This window comes from Leptodactylus fuscus, chromosome 1 (genome assembly GCF_031893055.1).
Source record: "Leptodactylus fuscus isolate aLepFus1 chromosome 1, aLepFus1.hap2, whole genome shotgun sequence".
Lineage (NCBI taxonomy): Eukaryota > Metazoa > Chordata > Amphibia > Anura > Leptodactylidae > Leptodactylus > Leptodactylus fuscus.
In genome coordinates, this window is record NC_134265.1 from 339,184,021 (window position 1) to 339,201,139 (window position 17,119).

General features: G+C 43.1%; 1 protein-coding gene across 2 annotated transcripts in view; it reads left to right on the top strand.

Annotated features, from left to right (window-relative positions):
• LIMCH1 (LIM and calponin homology domains 1) overlaps positions 1-17,119 on the top strand; it is a 205,242-nt gene that overhangs the window by 120,427 nt on the left and 67,696 nt on the right. For both annotated transcript variants that reach the window (XM_075261451.1, XM_075261452.1), the window contains exons 4-5: positions 8,620-8,726; positions 10,818-10,848. In XM_075261451.1, coding sequence (XP_075117552.1) covers positions 8,620-8,726; positions 10,818-10,848 — 138 coding nt within the window. The remainder of the gene's footprint in view (positions 1-8,619; positions 8,727-10,817; positions 10,849-17,119) is intronic.

The following is a 17,119-nucleotide window of genomic DNA, read 5'->3' on the forward strand; positions in this document are numbered from 1 at the left end:
AAATCAGAAGTTAGAGCAGTAACCAAAGTCTGGTAGTTGTCTCTTTAGTACTGGCAGCCATGTTTACAAAAGTAAAAACATTACGTGCAGCCATATTGGTTGTCACCTTTACATGGACTTCTCAAAAATAACATTGCTATAGAGAATATGCTGACATTTGGTTTCTTTGGTTTTGGTGGAAATGTCCTTTAAAGTTAAGAATAGATCAAAATTGATTCAATAGGAGAACGTGTCTGATAACTCCATTCATACAATTACGATATACGTTGCAACAAACGGCTTTTTTTTTTCGCCTGGGATAACCATTAAAATCACAGTAGAAAGTGAAATTTCAGTAAGAAACTGGATGTATTTTGTTGTTTGGGTTTGTCTCGTGTTCTGTTTTCTTCTGAGCCTGTAAATATGCTGAGAAACACAAGCAGCGGGCTGACACCTACCTGACAAACATCATTACTTCTAGAAGAAACTGTGTTATCTGCAGGGCTGATCTGCAGTGAAATGTCTGGCATGACTTTATTGCCTTTGGAAAGAGACACTTGGTATGCAGCGACTGTGCCAAGATCCGCAGTCCTGGATATTTTATTTGTGTGAAGTTTACCTGGGTTGTCTGGACGCCACAATTCCACATCTTCTCTCTACGGGTAGCTTCATCGGGGTTGCTCTGTGTAGTGATATACAGCTAAATTTGCCCTTATGTACAGTCTATCCTATTAATATTATAAAGTGAAAGTTTGTGAGTTTGGATGTTTGTTCCTCAGTCACGCAAAACCCGCTACACTGATTTGGCTCAAAGTTTCCACAAACATAGTTACTACACTGGATTGCGCAATAGGCTACTTTTCATCACAATAGCGCACATACGTTTTTCCTAGGACCCTCACAAAACCCAAACTCACATCTCCATCTGTGTAATCTCACACACTTTCAAGCATAGCAAACCACAATACTTCCTATTGCCCTCTACAGCCTAGCCCCTAACCCCACACAATCATATATACATATACTTTAAGACTTTGCCCCTCACCTTAACGATACTTCAGGAGGCTACTTCTTCCATGCTCCGGAGCAGCCATGTTTGCTGACCCTCCACCTCTTGCACGCTCTGCGACAACGCCCACCCAGCCACTCCACTGTGTGGCCAGGTGCATGCGCATGTTACCCACCTACAGAACGTGTTCCTGCTCGCCACCATTTTGCGCCTCCAACGTAGGCCGCAGCACCCACCATACTGTCTCCAGCCAGCTACACTCCCCGATGGCACTGCGACCACCCTGCTGTTTCGTCTTCACCATCCATACATGTTCCCAAGCTCTACGCGCCACACTGGTAAGTTCGGCTCCACAGTTGCAATCACTCCTTCTCCTCTACACTCCGCTGTACCCTTTGAACACACCATACACACGTTACAGCCCATAACATCTGAACAATCTGCCTGTCTGGCATCTCCTTCAATCCCCCCCCCCTCCCCTAAAACACCAGACATTCACTTAAACCTGACTTCAGCCCTTGCCTACATATGCCGTACTACTATGGCCCATGCCGGCTGCCTTCTTATACCAGGCGCCCGCCATACACGCCTCTGTCACTACTAGCGCTCAGTTAACTCTTTGCCGACATATGCCGTTGTACTACGGCGCAGTCCGGCGGGTTCGCTATAGCAGCCGCCATAGCCCTCCCGTTGCCTAATATTCCATGCTCTTGGCAAGCCAGCGTCATGTCCACGGTTGCTGGCCACAGCAATCGTGGACATGACCCTTTCAGCACCGTAATGTCCCCGATTGCTGCCCACAGTAATCGTGGAAATTACCCTGTCCTACCACATACCTCTATGGCGCCTCCAGTCTGTCCCCCGCTGCGCATACCTCTCCTCCTCTTCATGTACGACACCTGCACTCTGCTACCCTGCCGGCGTCTGATTGCTATAGCAGCCAGCAGGTCTCACACGCCTCCCTGTCAGCCTTCTGCATGCTATGCCACCTAGCCTGCAATACCACTGCTGCTATTATGCAATGCATTGCATTACTCATTACACTCCCTGCTACCCCTCGGGGGTCTACCAAAAAGTACAACTGAAAAGAAAAAAAAAATCCACATTCAACTCACCCCCCCTTTCTCTAGAAGACATTAAAAAGTACTTACCGTTTTTTTTTTTTTTTGGACTATAACATGCCCTTTTTTCCCCCTATATTTAAGGGGAAAAGAAGGGTGCGTGTTATAGTCCAAATGTGGCCACCAATACAGACCCCGCATCCGCTGTAATAGAAAGGGGAGGGTTAGATGAAGGGCAGGAGCGTAGCCATGTCGCAGGCCCCGGTACCTGTGCCGCCATCTAACCCTCCCCACCACCCGCCTTTCTATTACAGCGGATGCCGGGTCTGTATTGGCGGCCCCTTGCCCCCAAAGTGTAAACTACCTCCCCCCCGCGGCCAAGCCCCACCGGCCCCATACCTGTAAAGTTGCAGGCCGGCTCCTGCGTGGTGATATCGCAGGAGCCGAACTTGAAATACCTTTTTCCCAAAGACAGTATGTACAGTTTATAACAACACCGTATAGCAGCTGAAATACTAATTAACTTCCAACACAAAAGTCTCACGTATTCTCTGGATTACACCAAAAACAAGATACACAGTTACATTTCATATCCCATACCTTATACACAGTACGAAAACCTTACCCGTGCCTGTATTTACTCACTTCTGCAATCATCGCAGATGAAGTCGCGGGTACCAGCTAGTAAAACATAGCCATGTATGCTAGAGGTGTATTGTTCCTATTGAAGTTACTTTGTTTTGTTATGCTTATATAGCACCAACATATTGCACGGGGCTGTACTAAGGCTCTCTCCTTTCACATCTTGTCCATGATGGAGCTCACAATTTACATTCTCCATACTACACACATACACATTAGGGAGAGTGTGTGCCTACATAGGCGTACGGAGACTTACAAGTCATTCCTGCTCCGCTAGGGATTCTGGGTAAAAAATATGCAAATCTATTCTCCAGGATGTAATTAGGAGAACAGTGCCTCTGTATGCCACCCTCTAGAGGGCAGCGCCCTTAACATCATGCATGACTCAGTTAATAAGCCTACTAACATGATGCGGATTTAATTGCCAAATTAGTATTTCTATTCCAAAAGGAACAGATTCCCAGCTATGGACAGCGCTGTTTTGGTCTTTTGGACCTCCTCAGCATAGCGCAGGGATACTGATTTGGCAGAGTGAGAGATTATAGACCAGGGTCAGGGGATAATCATACACATTGGGGAGAGTGTGTGCCTACATAGGCTTATGGAGACTTACAAGTCATTCCTGCTCCGCTAGGGATTCTGGATAAAAAATATGCAAATCTATTTTCCAGGATGTAATTAGGAGAACAGTGCCTCTGCATGCTGCCCTCTAGAGGGCAGCCTCCATAACATCATGCATGACTCAGTTAATAAGCCTACTAACATGATGCGGATTTAATAGCCAAATTAGTATTTCTATTCCAAAAGGAACAGATTCCCAGCTATGGACAGCGCTGTTTCGGTCTTTTGGACCTCCTCAGCTTAGCGCAGGGATACTGATTTGGCAGAGTGAGAGACTATAGACCACGGTCAGGGGATAATCATATACACTAGAGGGCAGCATACAGAGGCACTGTTCTCCTAATTACATCCTGGCGAATAGATTTGCATATTTTTTTACTACACACATGTAATGGTAGCAAATTAACCTATTGTTTTCCACGTTTTTGTGTGCTGGAATAGTTTTGAAGTGTGCATATACATAGTTGCCAACATCTGCAAAATTTTAGTAGGGACATGAAATATGGATGACTAGAGTGTGACTTGTTATAGATGGGGTTTGTTGGTGAGTGGCTTGCCACGGGACAGGGTTTGCCAGGATATATATTTTTGCGGCACATTTTTGCAGCATGGTGACTCAGTGGTTAATACTGTTGCCTTGCAGTGCTGGAGTCCAAGGTTCGATTCTGATCAAAGACAACATCTGCAAGAATTTGTATGTTCTCCCCATGTTTGGTGGGGTTCCTCCTAGTACTCTGGTTTCCTCCTACATTCTAAAGACATACTGATGTGAGCCCTATATGGGGCAGTGTAAAGCGCTTCGGAATATGAGTAGGCAAAATAAATAAACCTTAACCAGCCAAAATGAACAGAAACGAGTACTAGAAATAGAAGGAATAGCCCAACATGCATATATATTGGAGCTCAGTAGAGAAAGCTGTCAGCTGAAGGATCCCATTATATACCAGTCATTTATTCTCGATACTGACATGTAATTATTGTATTTAGACACATATATTACCGCGGCCATGCACATAATGGCAGGGGGTTATCAGATCTCGCCTGACGTCTCCTTTAATGCCTAGACATAAAGTACGGTATATAGCAGCTATAAATCTTTATTATTTACATTGTAACTCGATAGACGGAATTCTGAGAACAGAATCTTCACAACCTGAGAATTCTTCAGAGAATTGTGGATCAATGAGAAGAATCTGCTTGTATAAAACCATTACCACACTTTCTGATAGATTATGTCATTGCATGGACCATGATGAATGAAGTTCCCTAGACTACAAAGGGCTCATACAGATATAGCAGAGCTGAACTGGTCATGTCATCCTGTTAATGTCATATTGCTTATGGCGGGACTGTGATTCTAATGCGGTCCTGTATCACATCACAGACCACATAATGTGATAACTGGCAAAATCGCAAACTCAGCTTTGTTACATCCGTAGTGATGACCATGTGGAATCTGTTAATTCGTCTTAATCCTGGCATACGTCTGATATCTCCCGTACAGAAGTGATGCATATAAACTAAAAAGACTTATTTTATCGGCGCCTACAAAAATCTGTGGGTCGAAATTTACACAGCGCAGCCAATTGGCAGCCGCACAAAGGGCCTTGTAAACATTTCAGCTATTAACATGAATACAGATTCTTTTAACTGCATTTTAAGCCTTGTTTTTGTCTATCTGTCAAATTAAGCCAAATTAGCTTTCATTTAAAGCCAATAAACTGTGATAATTAGCCAAAACTAGTAATCTTATTATTAGTAGGAGCCAACTTTTTGCTTTGTGAGCAGGAATGTTAAACCTGTTTAGCGGACCTGAGTTTAAATAAACTTTTATCTACTTTGAGGGCTTCTGATTTTACGGTGTGGGGTCCAGAGGTGTCCATGGTGCCCACTATTATTTAGATTTCCTTTATGGCACCCCATACTTTATACAAAGGGCCTGCAGGGCTCCTGAGACATTCTCGGCACAGCAGAGCATCAGCATGTACTCGTGCCCCGTAATGACCTCATGCCTAGTACAGTGTATTGGAGAGGAGGTTTCAGTATCGTCCACTGCAGAATTGCTGGTGGTAGGTGAGTACGCTTTTTGGGGGTCCTCATAGTCGCCAAGTATGTCTATGAGTGGGCATGAAATATAAAAAAACAACAAACTTGCAAGTCTTCAGTAGGTGATACCTCTTTTAATGGCAAACTCATAATGATGACAGAATATAACGTTTCGAAGCTTCCTCTGGCTTCTTCTTCAGATATATCTAAAAATACTTTCTGCGGGTTGCATATTTATGTATAACTGGACATAGGGATAGGATTTCAGGAGGGAGGGGGAAGAGGCTTATTACTATATACATATAAAAACAAATAATCAATTCCCAGTTCCCAGATTCTTTATCTTTATGGCTGTCTTAGTTCAGTAATTTGTATAGAAAGACATGAACCCATGTGAAAGGTTCATTCCACTATCCAGAATCTTGAATAGGGTCATGCACTTGTACTCATAAACATTTTCCTTATATGAGTGGGCACTATGATTCTATGGGACCAGTGGACATTTATACTATTTTACCACATAAGTGAATTTTTCCTCCTTGATTCCAGGACATATAAACTCTATTTTTCTAACTCATCGGAAATACGACCCATTGTGTCACCTAACCGTTTTGGCTTTTGGCTACTCCTGAGGGTGTTGTCTATGGTTTTCACCCTTTAACCCCAATACAGAGATTTGGTCTTCCTGCAAGGTACCGCCAGGTCACTATCTCTAGTAGTAGCCCTAGTGACCGCTTACCCAAGGAGGTTGAGATACATCAGTATATAGTTCCGAGGGATCAGGCAAGCGATTACTCAAGGTATAGTCTTGGATTAGGACTGGCAGAATATGATCATGTTAACCTAAGCAGTGGTCAGGGCAGGTGGCCGGGGGTCAATACAGTACTCAAAGTAGAGATTGGGGCAGGTGGCACAGAGTCTGGTATAAGAAACTGATCAGAGTTCAAAGAAACAAAATGGGCAGAGTATGAACCTTTAGGCAGACAGGGGTATGACACAACCAAGCTCAGTCAGATGGAGCAACATGTCAGACATGACTTATAGTTTCATCTTAAGTTCACTATTAGAGATGAGCGAACAGTAAAATTATTACAGTCTATGGGGGGGAAATGCTCGTTTCAGGGGTAGGCAACATTCGATCAAATGATACTTACCAAGTCCACGAGTGAGGGTCGGGCTGGATCCTCCGAGAAGTCTTCTCCTTGCAGCGTCCCCGCGGCATCTTCTGGCTCTGAATTCACTCTACCAGGCATCGGACCTGGACAGAGCCGACTGTGCATGCCCGCACTACAAGCGCCCGATGCCTGGCAGAGTGAATTCAGAGCTGGAAGACGCCGTGGGGAAGCTGCACGGAGAAGAACCAGCGTTGATTGGCCGACTGTATAGCATTCGGCCAATCAATGCTGGTTCTGCATCGAACTTTTCCATTTGAATAGCGAGTATACCTACTCGATCGAATACTACTCGCTCATCTCTATTCACTATACATGTTGCATAGAAGTAGTTTGATGCTACAAATGTAAGGATAATAACCTGGTGAGTGTCCATGACTCCAATGTAACCGTGCACATTTAGTCCAAGTTGGCCAATACAGATGTTGAAACACTGACACTGGGCGCAGTACAAGCGATCTTTCTTGAAGCATTCTTTAATGGAAAGATTGTTCATGGACTGGGCATTATTGAGACTTTAAACATGGCAGACCTGTCTTTGGCTAACACTCTCATTGCTGAATTTCAACCAACCAACTATGGTTTTGATTGCTTATCTTTATTCCATTGTATATGGCTACCTTAATGCATAGACCATAGACCATTGATCACAGATTTATAGCTATTTTTTACTATTTGATTAGTTCTTGTTCTACCTTAGCTAATGTTTTTGTAGGGAAATGTCCAATATTCAAGTCTCAAAGAAGCGTTAAAGTTCTTGCTTGAGTTTGGACAGGGAGTGATGTTCCAGGGAACCAGAACCAGTCATCCTGAAGCCAAGGTGCTGAAAGTCTATCCCCTTGCACATACTGTATGTCTTAAATCCTGTGACAATGTATAAACATTTTGTTGGATTACTTCAAACTGTCTTCTTACACAAAGAACTTAATCCTAGGACTATGTTCTCAAACTCTAACATTACCTTATATAGTTCCCTTTATACCTTGAGCACATCACAAACATCTGGGATGTTTTCGAGGTGGTGTTCTACATAAAATATCAGTGTAGGACTCATGATTCAAAGCAACAATATTTAGACAACTTGACGGGTTCTCCGGAAATATAACACCCCAAGTGCAGTTCAGATCTCCGGGGTTATGTTTAGCTGATCTTTATGTCGGCAACAGTGTGAAGGGTGGCGATGATGGCGGCTGGAATGTCACTTTGTTTTTAATGTTGAAGAATGTGAACAAGTCCTTCTGAACATAACAAGAGGCTAAGACTCTGTGGATGGGATATCTTGAGTAGAGGAAATGTGTCGGGACAGACTATGTTTAGTTCTGGGTGATAGGATTATGAAATGGAGTTAAAGCTGTATACATGTAGACCTCCTTAATGTGTTCCTTCAGTGTGGTCTAATGTTTGGAAACCGTCAGGGGTATGCAGATTATTTCATGGAAACTGCGGTCTGCAATTCAGCTACGAATCGTCTACTAGGACTACTACTTTTGGTCTCCTATAGAAAGTAAATGTAGACTTTTGGATCTATTAAATAGTCCAACAAATAACTAGAGAATTGTCGGTATCCTAAATCGCTATGATGCCGAGTGTTCAGTTCAGAGGAGCGCAGTTAGTTCAGGAAATATGGCAGTCATGTTTTGGTTTTTTTTGGACTGGACATGGCTTTCTGATAAGCATGGTGGACTGATACAATATGACCTCTGACCTATGTATTTCTCCTATAAAAGAAGCAGACAGCAGCTGTCCGTTCACGATGTTTGCCTGCGCCGTATACTCAAGATCAGCTGTTCTTGGTCTTGTTGCATAAACCTTTAAGCTGCTTAGATTGCTAAGTAAAATAATGAAAAAAGAAACCTTTGTCATTCTTATGACACAACGTATTTGCTCTTCCAGTTAAGTAATTGCACCAAACGGATTTTTATTCTTTTTTTTTTTACATTTTTTTTATTGTATTAAAGTATTTGCATTTGTATTTATTACGTAATTTATTCATTTAATATAATTATATTATCAAAAATAACACACAAATTCATGTAAATAATTAATTAGAGAATAATTGTTTAATAATTGTTCTATCTTTTTATTATAGGATAATGTAACATTATTCTTACGGGGCTGTAAAGAACTTGGTCTGAAAGAATCGCAGCTTTTTGACCCAGGTGATCTGCAGGACAACTCAAACAGAACAACAGTCAGGTGTGTATCTACGCCTATATGTTTTCCATGTATAATGACTATGACGTAGAATAGATTATAAGCAGGGAAGGTGGAGTATAAATGGTTGTAGTATAGGATGTGAGCTGAGCTATTGGTGCCATATGCAACACGTCCTAAATACATTTCACGCCATGTACATGAACACATACACAATAACTTCGCTTCCCTATACTCATGGCTTGGACGAAACTTATTAATATCAATATAAAATATCTGCATTCCATAACTCTCACAATGGGCAAAATAAAATTAAAGGGGTTATCTGGTTGTTTAAAATTGATAGCCTTATTTTAGGATAGGCCATAAATATTAGGTCTATGGGGGGTTTCAGCTCTCAGCCACCCAGCTGATCAGCCAGATGATGGGCCCGTAGCAATTCCCTTCATTGTTTATTACTCACATCATTGTACTGCAAGTAGCAGCTGTGTCTGGATTTACAGCTCAGTCCTGTTGACTGGAATTGGATAAAGCTGTGGTAAACTGTAAAAGCAAGCTTAGTCACTACTAAAAGTACCAAGGGGTCCCTGGTAAACATAGGGGACGTGGTGCTTGCCATAGTGGCACAATCCCTTTAAATAGCTGTTTGGCAGCGCAATTTGCAAAAGGCCACAATTTGCAACAACATTTAGGGTCGTAACTTGAGGGGTTGCAGAGGGTGTAGTCGCATGAATAGATTAGTATTATAACAATATACCGGGAAGGGGTCTTGGTACAGATTTTGCCCTGGAATCCAGGATGTTCATGTTACGCCTCTGTTATACCCATGTATACTAGTAATGACCCTGTGCATTACCTTGTATACACTAACATGTTCCAGTAACCTTTCTTTGAGAATCTCAGCACTGTATACTGAAGAGTTTAATGGTGCAGTGGAACAAGTTGGCTTTCCGTGACCCTGTATTAGTGGGCATGTGTGCACAGATATCCTTGGCACCTCTGCTGCCTCTATAGCTTGCAGCATATTTAGTTTGCAGAGAAATGTCTCTGGTGTGATTTATTGCTCCCTTGCTTTTGGAATAATTTGCAGTGTACCTGTGTGTATGCGTGAGCCAAACTGCGGGGCCAAGTCTTATTCAGCTTGACACTAAGATCTAGCAATATTATCATTTTATTTCTAGAGTGCAAGGATATGGTCAGCAATGCTGTTTAACTCTCCAGCATAAATCTAGGTTATGAAAGAGAGATGTAAACTCAGAGAACAAAAGTAAATTAGGCTTCTTCGAGAAAACAGAAAATTATTTTTTAGATTTTTAATCATTATATTATTATTATAAATTGCAACAATCCAGATTTTGTTAGAATGCTTATCATTTCCATTACTGGGTTCAAACTTTTGTATACTTTTGTTTTTCTGCTTGAAATGACTAGATGTGTACTAGAGAGGAAGCAGCCCAAAATCTTTCTCAAAAAGGCCTGATTTATTCAGTAATGGGGCACACCCAAAAACCTCTAGGACCAGCACCGATCACTAAAACAGGGATCCTCTGTTCCGCCTATCTGTAGTTACTTGTATGACGTGCCTTGCTGGTTCATTTAATGCCTCAGGGCCAGCAGAAATCACTGAATGGTAGTTCACATGTGTGACCAGTGCCACCATTCTATTCGAGCTCCTTCCTTTCCAGTGATCAGTTGCAGTCCCGGGCTTGAGGAACCCCTCCGTTCCTACATTTATTCCTGCTATGGTGGATAGGTGATAAATGATTTTCATGGTATAACCCAGTTAATGCTCATACGTTCCTTAAATTGGCCCTTGGCTAGGTTCACACAGTTTTTTGCAACATACTTGTTGCCTGTGAAAATCAGGGCATAAAAGCCGAGGTGCTATATTCTCTGTGCTGGTTTTCATGCGCTGATCAGCCCTGTCAATGGGACATTCCAATGCTTGAAATAGGGCACTTGTGCTTACGTGTTTTTAGCAGAAAAAAACTCAAAATTGGCTCCTAAAAACAGTATAAACTTACCCTTAGGCTACATTCAGCAGCATAATTCCGGGGCCCCATCTGCCGCAACACAAATACCTTATTATATTGTCAGCGGATGTCTAATACTGGATTCCTTTTCTTCTTGCAGAATCTCTGATTGCAACAGGAAACTAAGAAACGTGAGTATATTAATACTGAATATTCTGTGTGTTAATAAGCAATCTGTGTATAGATGTGCATGTGTTAGGGATTCTCACTAACAATTAGAATAATGGTATCCTGCCAAGGCTTATAGTTCTACAACTGAAGAAAGTTGTTTACATAATGGGATTTATGGGACAGAAGATACTGGTGATCCCATAATAGGATAGGTCATCAGTATCTGATCCATGGTGTGCAATATCCAGACCCCACACCAGTCAGTAGATGTCCTATCCCAAGGACCAGAAAACCCCTTTAGGCTAAGGCCCTACATTGCAGAAACACAGCTTTTTTTGTTGCAGATTTTGCTGCGTTTTTTTGAATGGTTACAAAAGGAATAGGAAATATCTAGGAAGTTCTTAGACTTCTCCCTTCTGCTCAATCCACTCCTGGCTTTGGCTCAAAAAAAAAAAACGCAACAAAATCTGCAACCAAAAAAGCTGCGTTCTGCAATGTGGGGCCTCAGCCTTAAAGCTCTTGACCTCCAAGAAAGAATGCATGTGGCATCCATGTAAGATCCAACACCATCAAGTGACTGCTACCTCTACACCCTCTATAGTTACATGTCTGCCTTTGACACAGTTGACCACTCCCTCCTGTTAGAAATTCTCTCATCCCTTGGTATCTCAGACCTGGCCCATTCCTGGATCTCCTCATACCTCACCGACCGCACATTCAGCGTCTCCCACTCGCACACCACCTCCTCACCTCGCCCTCTCTCTGTAGGTGTCCCCCAGGGCTCCGTCCTAGGACCCCTCCTCCTCCTGTTCTCCATCTACATCCTTGGCCTGGGCCAACTCATAGAATCTCATGGTTTTCAATATCATTGCTTCTGCTTGACACTAAGATCTAGCAATATTATCATTTTATTTCTAGAGTCCAAGGATATTGTCAGCAATGCTGTTTATCTCTCCAGCATAAATCTAGGTTATGAACTACAACTGATGACACCCAAATCTACATCTACATCACTGGACCAGACATTACCTCCCTGCTGGCCAGAGTTCCAGATTGTTTAGCGGCCTTAGCCTCCTTCCTCTCCTCCCGCTTTCTCAAACTCAACATGGAGAAAACAGAGTTTATCATCTTCAGCCCATCCTGTATGGCCCCTCCACCTGACCCATCTATCAAAGTTAACGGAATCACAATTGCCCCTGTCCCACTGGCCCGATGCCTTGGGGTTACCCTGGACTCTGACCTATCCTTCAAGTCACATGTTCAAACCCTCAACACTTCCTGCCGCCTCCAACTCAAGAACATCCACTGAATCCGCTCCTTCCTCACCCCTGAAACCACTAAAATTCTTGTCCAGGCCCTCATAATCTCCTGCTTAGACTACTGCAACACTCTTCTCCATGGACTCCCAGCAAACACCCTCACCCCCCTCCAGTCCACCCTAAACTGCACTGCCCGCTTAATTCACCTCACCCCCCGATCTTCATTAGCTGCTCCCCTCTGCCAGTCCCTCCACTGGTTACCCATAGCCCAGCGAATTGAGTTCAAGCTACTAACGCTAACATACAAAGCCATCCACAACCTGTCCCCTCCATATATCTCCATCCTAACCTCCCGCTACCTGCCCACACGTAACCTCAGATCCTCCAATGACCTCCTACTCCGCTCTGCTCTCATCCGCTCCTCACACAACCATCTCCAAGATTTCTCCCGTGCATCCCCCATACTCTGGAACTCCTTACCACGACACATAAGACTGATCCCCACAATCACAGGATTCAAGAAGGCCCTGAAGACTCCCCTATTCAGGAAGGCCTACAACCCCCAATAACACTATCACCTCACCGCCATCTATACAGTCTCCCACGCTCCTTTCTATCCCCCCTCCCTCATAGACTGTAAGCCCTCGCGGGCAGGGCCCTCTACCTCACTGTGCCAGTCGGTCATTGTTAGTATTATATCTACCTGTATATTCTGTGTATTGTATGTAACCCCCAAATGTAAAGCACCATGGAATTAATATAATAATGTGCAGTACCATGGAATATAATAATGTACAGCACCATGGAATTAATGTAATAATGTACAGCACCATGGAATTAATGGTGCTACATAAATAAACAATAATAATAATAAGGACCATACACATACAGAGCCATACACATTTGATCAATATTGGCTGAACCCACGGATGAAATGGACAACCATTTAATGTCTATGGGCCTTGTGGCTTTTCCCTACAGCAAATCTCGAGGCAGAGAAGGCTCGAGAATGTTAGGCTAGGTTCACACTTGCACTGTGCACTCCGTCATACAAGGTCCACCAGGTGACCCGAACGATGGGGAGCCGAACTGCTAAAGTAGCCACAGACCCCATAGATTATAATATACCTGTTTTCACATCTGTTGGAACTTCCACTGCAGAAACTGCTCTCTGCCAGTTTCAGTATTAAAACAACAAAGCCCAAAGTCCTTTGTGTTGTTTCCGTGGTAGAGTCTCCAGCAGAGAAAAAATACCTGTTGACCAAGTGATTGTTTGGTTGACAGCCATCTTACATTCATGGCCGGCTTCAGGGTGTCTGTGTTTCTTATACTACTTTACCCAGTACTTTGGCATGTCTACCGCTCTATGAGCAGCCTGTATTCTGCTACCAGTTTGCATTCTTAGGGTGAATTCACACTGAGTAAACGCTAGCTTATTCTGAACGTAAAACACGTTCAGAATAAGCGGCGTCTAAAGCAGCTCCATTCATTTCTATGGGAGCGGGGATACGAGCGCTCCCCATAGAAATGAATGGGCTGCTTCTTTCACTCCGTGCAGTCCCATTGAAGTGAATGGGGAGTGCCGGCGTGTACGCTCCGGCATGAGCAGAGCTTGCCGTATATAGGATACCGCTCACTTCTCAATATAGATGTAAATGAATAGATTTCCCATTACAGACATCCCATAACAAACAAGTTCCAGGGTTTATTATGCAATCCTAGTATGTGTTGTTTTGCTGTTCTTTCCTTCTACTTGAGGGTGTTGAGGACAGGACTGAAGTTGGGAAACCCTCGGCAAGCTTCCTCCTGGTGGACAGCACTTCTCACACACACATCATTGGATCTGATCGGATTCCTTCTGGCTCGCTTCTTATCTGGCAGAGCGTTTCTGACAAAGGAATTACATTTCTGGTGCCTGAACTGGAAGAGATTAGAAGCCGCCCATTTTGGCAGCTGGAAAAGTTCTGCACGAATGGAGGCTGCCAGCAACTGAGCAATTATTCCTTTGCAGTAAATCATATTAAATGATGTGCCATAACTCGCCTCCCCGGGTTCATTGGGACAAACCAATTTCTAAAAACCCAGCCAGCGTCAGTCAAATACTTTCTGCCCTGCGAGGTCGGATCCTGACTGGGCTGTCATTCTCTTCGTAACTTTCCATACTGGGTTTGACTTTTTTTCTCTTTCAAAGCAATGTTCACATTTGTCAACAGGAGGGTTTTTACAAAGGGATTGAGCGCTAATCCAATTGACTGTAATTCTCTGTTGATTTATGCCAGGAGAAGTACTAATGAATGTAATAGTGTGCTGGGAACGGAATCTGAATGACTGGCATCTCCGCATCGCTGACAAGCTGGATGGCGACTATATCACTTTATATACATTATAGCCCTGATTTAGTAATAGTTATTGCAAGTGTAGGCAGTCTGACTATACACCGGATTCATCACCGTGGCTGAGACTGGTGGATTTACATAGTTTAGTTGGTTTACTTTGAAACAGACTTTTACGACGTGGTTCTGCATCTGTATTCTGTAATGGAAGTCCGCATGGGGACCCTCCAAATGGAGTACCAAACACAATGAGCAGTGAAAGCACACGGGCCCCATAGACTATAATGGGGTCCATGTGCTTTCCGCATGGTCTCCACACAAGTCATGCGGATTGGAAAGTAGTTCATGAAGTACTTTTCTCTCTGTGTGGACATCGTGCGGAAAGCACACAGACCCCATTATAGTCTATGGGGTCCGTGTGCTTTCACTGCTTACTGTTTGTCAATGCGTTCAGTATTCTGTTCATACGGACTCCCCGAACGGGTTACCGAACGCAGATGTGATGTGAACCAAGCCTCACACGTAAAAGTCATGTCCCCACACTAAAATTTTTAGCAAAGCTGAAAAAATTTAGCCCAAGATGCGTCACCAAGATGCATCACTTTTACACCAGTTAGTCCTGACTACAATAGCACCATATATACTCGAGTATAAGCCGACCCGAATATAAGCCGAGGCCCCTAATTTTACCACAAAAAACTGGGAAAACTTATTGACCCGAGTATAAGCCGAGGGGGGAAATGCAGCAGCTACTGGAAAACTTCAAAAATGAAAATGGTCGGAGTTTTTGGGTGCAGTAGTTGCTGGGGAAGGGGAGGGGGTGTTTTGGTTGTCTGTCTGCCTCTTCCCTGAGCTTGAGGACTAGGTCTTTTTCCCCCACTTAGAATTCAGCCTGGCTGAATATAGGGGATCTGCAGTGCTCCTATTAACCCCTTCCTGATGGAACAGGAGCACTGCAGATCCCCTATATTCAGTAGACACAGGGATACCTAATTTGTTTGTGTTTCACAGTCATTTACTACTTTTGTATGTATTCTACCGAAAGGAGGGATTACAACTTTTATTTTTTTTTTTTTCTAAAGCTTCTTTTTTCCCCCACTATTTTATGGGTGATTCTATACAATAATATTGCGGCTGGTCATAGACACCCCCTCCCCCCCCCCCCCCCGACTCGAGTATAAGCCGAGGGGGTCTTTTTCAGCACAAAAACTGTGCTGAAAAATTCGGCTTATACTCGAGTATATACGGTAAATCTCGGCCTATATATGTATCTAAACCACTAGAGATTAGTGAACGGTGTATGATAGATCAGTCATTGAATGTGAAGAGGGCTTTAGAGTTATTAGAGTCGGAGTCAGGGCAAGTTTTTGGGTGGAGTCGTGAAAAAAAACCATTCTGTATAACATATTAGAAAATAATTATTTTCTAATATATTCTGCAGTTATTAGTATACTATTATTACATGGATAGCTTATTACTTATTACTACATATTTCCTTTCATAGGTTTATAATCCCTGTCTTTTTTCATGTTCAGTCTATGCATTGTGATGGTCCCCGACATGTATACTGAACATATCTATAGGCCCGTATGTACCAAGCATAGGCAGAGAGTATCCTTTTTGGCATATACTTGGCTATACTGTTTTCCTTGTATTGTATGAGATCGTGTTGTCTGTTATACTTTCCTATACCGGTGGACACAGTACTGTACAATAGGAATCAATGGGTAATATATGGCGCTTATGCCTATACAGTGACGTGCAGTAGGTTGGCGGTATACATCATTGAATAATCTAACACCGTAGCACCAACTAAAAGGCCTTTCAGATATATAAAGTGAGGGCCCTGTTCCAAGTTTTGCTAGGAGTTCCCTTGGTTACACTGTACACCCTGGTGTATGGCTGCCCGCTATTGTTTAGATGACGTCTATGGCATCTTCTTAGATAATAGAAATAATGTAGGTTGTTAGAGATGACTTGATAACGTCCTAGTATAAATATTTTAGTAAACTAATGGCGAGAAGTCGTCCCATCTCCGGCTCGGTTCCCCTGTGGCCTTCCCTTGTGTATACCCTGGTGTGTAGAGGCCTAGCGCCGCACACATAGCCGCTACCCATTAAAGAAGCTTTTGTCATAGTCAGCTCATTGACAGAACATTACACAGCAGCTGTTTAATATTGTCAAGTTGTGTGAACTTTTTCCACATTGAGGCCACATAGACCTCTCCAGCCCGTCTATCCTAAGCCACACGGCACCATCCAGTCTGAATAGCACCGCACCTTTCATTTCAGGTATGCAGGTCTTGAGTTTCCTGGTTCTTCTTGCCATCTGATGACTATATTTCTTGCAGGGTATCGCTGTATTTTCAGCTGCCTCTTCTATTAACGGCTTATTCCAACTAACTTAAGATCATGTTTTATGCCTGATCCCATTTCCTACATCTGTTTCTTATTGATGGAAGGGGGCAGTTGCAGAACTTTAAAGTGAACTCCCACCTTTTGGAATTACGCTGGTTCTAGGTTTACAATTCTGTTCTAAGGAATTTCTTAATATATCTAAATAGTGGCCATTGCTCCAAATCCCTTTTATAGACTTAGGTTTCAACTTTTTGCCTGCCTGCAGCTGCCACTAGAGGGAGCTCTTACATGCTAGAGTGCTCAGCTCCATAAATAATGATTAGGCTTGTGCCCAACCAATGT